This window comes from Phaseolus vulgaris, chromosome 3 (genome assembly GCF_000499845.2).
Source record: "Phaseolus vulgaris cultivar G19833 chromosome 3, P. vulgaris v2.0, whole genome shotgun sequence".
Taxonomy (NCBI): Eukaryota; Viridiplantae; Streptophyta; class Magnoliopsida; order Fabales; family Fabaceae; genus Phaseolus; species Phaseolus vulgaris.
Genome location: NC_023757.2, coordinates 38,222,694 through 38,227,742, shown reverse-complemented (window position 1 = coordinate 38,227,742; position 5,049 = coordinate 38,222,694). Strand labels below are relative to the sequence as shown.

General features: G+C 30.9%; 1 protein-coding gene across 1 annotated transcript; it reads left to right on the top strand.

The window, feature by feature from the left end:
* The first annotated feature begins 347 nt into the window (after positions 1–347).
* LOC137807514 (uncharacterized) lies at positions 348–2,401 on the top strand. The gene is made up of 2 exons (XM_068608195.1): positions 348–1,135; positions 2,146–2,401. Exons 1-2 carry the CDS (start codon positions 566–568, stop codon positions 2,299–2,301), a joined length of 726 nt encoding a protein of 241 aa, XP_068464296.1. The 5' UTR covers positions 348–565; the 3' UTR covers positions 2,302–2,401.
* Positions 2,402–5,049: the final 2,648 nt, after the last annotated feature.

Here is a 5,049-nt window from a genome sequence, read left to right as displayed (position 1 = left end):
CCGGTCGTTATTGATTGTTGGCATAACCCTCAAACCATGTCCACCGGATAACTTTCAAGTGTTCGTGCAGGTTGATGATGAGGGGGGGATAAGTTTTGAGAGTTGAAAGTAGCATATACTAGATGGTGACCATTTTATGGGGGTTACCAAACAGATAGACGGTGAGAAGGGTAGGGGTCCATCCATGCTTGCATGTCTACAACCAACTCACTGCGAGACAAATATGCCCCAGAGGCTAATCATTAGTCCCACACCACAATGCCCATTATTATTTCATTTTAAACCACAAGATCAAATCTTGGGTAAAACAATATGTGTATATATAACATTACCTCTCCTTCACCGCAGGCACAAACACATGGGTTTGCCTTCGTAACATGTCACTTTCTTCCCAATCACCATTATTATAATAATTGCTCTTCCCACTGCTCGTGATTCCAAATACATAGTTACATACCCTGCCAACCATTTTATATATATATGCATACGTATCTCGATGCTTCATTAGTCCCAGTTGGATCTAGTCCACCAATTATTCATCTAGTCTTGGAGGAGTGCCTCAGAAATGGCTAACCAAGACAAGCAACACAAGAGAGGGTTCATGTACATCTACAGAGGTGGCACAGGGAACCAGAGGAAAAAAGAGTTGGAGCATGGGGTGGGGCAGGAAAAGAAATCCAATTCTCGCAGTTGGTTGCACAAGATTTCGAGAACTCGAGCTTTTAATGGTGGTAATGGTAACATTGGAGGTAGAGGAGAAGAATTTGTGGAGGCCAGGAAATCAACATCTTGCTTAGAGTTAGGATCACCTGCAGGAGGATTTGTTGAGGGGAGAAAATCGGTGTCTTTCATTGAGGTAGCAGCATCACCAGCAGCAAGAGGAAGCACGGGTGAAGAGGGAAGAAAGTCAGTGTCCCACATCGAGAGACACTTTGCAGTGGCAGGAATGGTTGAGGCACGAAAGTCGGTGTCGCACATGGAAACGTTTTCCTCTGTGGCTGCATATCTTCAAGTAAAGGTTTTGGTCTCAGACATGCCATGCTTCATGCAAGTGCATGCGTTTCGTTGTGCCAGAAGAACATTTGATAGCTTGGAGAAGTTTAGTGCAAAACACATCGCTCATAACGTAAAGAAGGTACGCTTTAATTTCACCCCTCCATTAATCACCGCTTTACTTAATTTTATTTCATCACCATTCCTTATTTAAATCTTCACTTCTCCAAGACCATTATGTTCTTTTCAATATATGTACATTTAGAAATGGTTCAATTACTTATTTGATCTTATGATTGACTAATTTTTTCTTTTCAATCTTATATATTTTTATATATTATTTATAATCTATTTTAATTCATTTGAATTTAAATGGGGAAATTAAAATTATATCATATAAACTAAAATATTAAAGTAATGTGTACGGATTAAAACAGATTAGTTTTAAATATAAAAAAGAAAAAAAGAAATATTCTGTACAAATTATATAAACTAAATGAATATTTAAAATCTTTACAAAATAACCTTTTGATGTGCATGGTTACCAAGCACAGTTATGTGGCGCCCATACCCTGGTATTGTTATTGAATGGAGTTGTTTGGGGGCAACAAAAACCTGAAAAGTGAATTGAGATTATTTTGTAGGTGTTCTTTTTGGAACTATGCTTCTTGGATGATTGAGATTTGTTGAAATTCAATGAACCCCACAGAAGAATCAATAGGGAAAACCGAGTAGACGAATCATATGTTGACATTTTGTGTGTCTCTTCCCTTATTGTTTATTGGATAGAAATAGAGTATTTGAAAGTGGTCCAATGAAGTGGAGATGACTGGCCTAGCAAACAACTGTGACTAACAGCTTTGTCAAGATAAAATCGTAATTATAAACTTCTTCAACACCCCATGTGTCAAACCCTCGTACCCCTAATATATTATACATAATCAGGGATTATTTTTGTCTTAAAAAAGGTGCATTTTTCAATTAATAACTTATACAGACCCTAACCCATGTGCACAATACAGATAGGGTTGGCTTAATCATATATCTGGTCAGCAACATCTATGAAGTATAGTGCTTCCTTCATCTACTTTTTACACCGTGAATAAATTTGTTTGTTTATTTATGATTTATTCCTGGTATGTTCATGTGCAGGAATTTGACAAAGGGTATGGTCCTGTCTGGCACTGCATTGTAGGCTCAAATTTTGGTTCATTCGTCACACATTCAACTGGGTGCTTTCTTTATTTTCAAATGGAAAATTTATATATTCTACTGTTCAAGACCAAAGTTAAGAAAGCTTTGGATTAAGGTACATATAATTTATACCAAAAATTTGTATTCACTATTCAAATCAGATGCCTTGTCTGTAAATGAAAATTCAGATGTAATCAAGTTTTATTCATACAAATATTCCTGTCCTCATTTGGTATTGCCTTTTGTTTTCAAGAAATTTGGCAAATTACTGACCGTCTTCACAACTGGGTTTCATTTTCTCATTCACAGGGGTATGTGAACCCAACTCATTCCATAATAAGAAAATAAATGTTTTGCTGTCATTTTAGTGTATTTTATTTTTTTGAAATATTTAAGTATTCTTTTTTTAGTGTCATATTATATTTAATATTTATACATCATGATGTTTTATTTACTTTTTTTGCATAAAAAAAGTATACCTACCTAGCACTATATGAATCACATGGATTGAAGAAGAAAAGACTATGAGAGACCGTTAAATTTATGAAATGTACTGGTCCCTGTCCAATCAAAGAAAGACTGAGTAATGGCGATTGGATCACTACAGCTCATAATTGAACTGCATGATGTTCACTTTTAAATCAAACAGAATTCATTTTAACATAAAATTTTAATATCTCAAATTAGTTTTAAAAAAATTCTTGTTGGAACATCATACAGTACATAATTTTTTTTGGATAGATTGATAATTCTAATTTTTTTATATAATCATATACCACTTTTAATATTATTATTTTAATATTTTTTATATATATTATTTAATTATAAATTTATTTTTTATTATATATATTTACTTTTAAATTTATTTCATTAAGAATTATACAATTCTAATTATATACAACTCTAATAAGAGTTGTGACCATTTTCTTTTATTTAACAATTTGAAGACGGATCATGGAGTTTCAAAATTTTAAAATCAGAATTAACTGGAAAAAGTCAATGCTTTAAATATAGCTACTGCCGTTCAGTAATAATTAAATAACATTATTTTAATTTTAAATTTATTATATAAAAATATAATATTTCATTAAAAATAAAATATTTATTTAGTACAATATAACCAAATAAATTTTGCTAATAAATACCGGTACTCAACTACTTGTAGGATATAATATTTAAAACTGAACACGAAATTAAATAAAATATTTTATAACATTTAAATTCGATAATACAAAATAATATTTATTTACAGCTACAATGAAAAGAATGGTTGATATAACCATCCATCTCAAAATATTATATTGGAATTATATTGTTAAATATTTTAGTGAAAATATTTATTTTGACAAATTAGTGAGTTTGAACTTATTATAGTTCTGTCTTATTCATCATTTTTAAAATAAATTTCACCTATTTTACACTGAATATCTGCAAAACGGATTTTGAAAATTGACTAAACTCATTTTATGACCAATACTTTGTTGAACGAACAGGTCCAATTCAATTCTAACAGTTATTATTATATTGTTTCCGATGGGTTGTTATGTATAAAGGCATGTATTATTGCATTGGACTTGACTTCTTCTAAACGAGGGTAGCACATTAGAAAATAATAATAATGATTAATAAAAAAGCAGCTGAGATGGTTATTAATTTAAAATATTATATACATTTATTTGGAGTAGTTACTTAATTCTTAATATAGAAAATTTATTTATGAGTTAGGTAAATTGACAAATTGAGGAGACAAACAATTATTAACAATAATGTATCCTTCTTTACGTATTTGTACTATTGCATAAATGTATAGGCGACTGAAAAAATTTCATTAATATGGCGTGCTCCATAATGTAATCATTATTATGCATAAAAGAGAAGCTAATAATATAGAGCTTAGAGTGTGGTCGATTCTTGTTACAAATTTTGAATAGTGGAAAGGGTTCGAAAATCATTATTTTACAACGACGGTCTTTTTTAACACCACATGATAATTGGGTTTTTTTTTTTTTTACTATGATGGATTTTTATTTTTTTTTTACTAAAATGGGTCTGTTTAAAAAAAATTACAAATTTAGGCAAGTCGTGACTTCATATGCAGAAATCGTTCCAATTAGGCACGACTTTTGCCATATCATACTGAAGTCGTGCCAACTTGGCACGACTTCTGCCTCGTCTTATTTTTTTTTAAATTTTATTATTTATATATTGGATAGTAAGTTATGTAATGTTAAAAATTAATTTGATACATAATTTTCTAAGAGTGTTAGTTTTAAAGAACAAAAAATTGGATAATTGTGTATGGATCATGTTTGACGGTAATGTAATACAATAACTTGATTATTTGATTAATTAAAAAATGAAGAAAATTGTTATTGAATTTGGAAATAAATAGATAAATGAAAAATTATTGTATTTGGAAAATAAATAGAGAATTATTGTTGTGAATTTGCAAAATAAATAGTTTGAGAAGTAATGATTTTACAGAACACGTAATGATGAGAAAAAATTAATTTTTAACATTACATAACTTACTACCCAATATATAAACAATAAAATTAAAAACAAAAAAAAAATTATGACGTGGCAGAAGTCGTGCCAAATTGGCACAACTTCAGTATGACAGGGCAGAAGTCGTGCCAAGTTGGCAAGACTTCAGTATGACAGGGCAGAAGTCGTACCAAGTTGGCACGACTTTAGTATGACATGGCAGAAGTCGTGCCTAATTGGGACGACTTCTGCATATGAAGTCGTCCCAATTAGGCACGACTTGCCTAAATTTGTAATTTTTTTTAAACGAACCCTATTTTAGTAAAAAACAAAAATAATAACCCCATCATGGTAAAAAAACCGATAATTAGCGAC

Excerpts from the sequence above, each read along its gene's own strand:
- LOC137807514 (XM_068608195.1), top strand. The coding sequence starts at position 566 with ATGGCTAACCAAGACAAGCAACACAAGAGAGGGTTCATGTACATCTAC. Across the intron at positions 1,136-2,145 it reads TCGCTCATAACGTAAAGAAG|GAATTTGACAAAGGGTATGG; the intron begins GTACGCTTTAAT and ends GTTCATGTGCAG.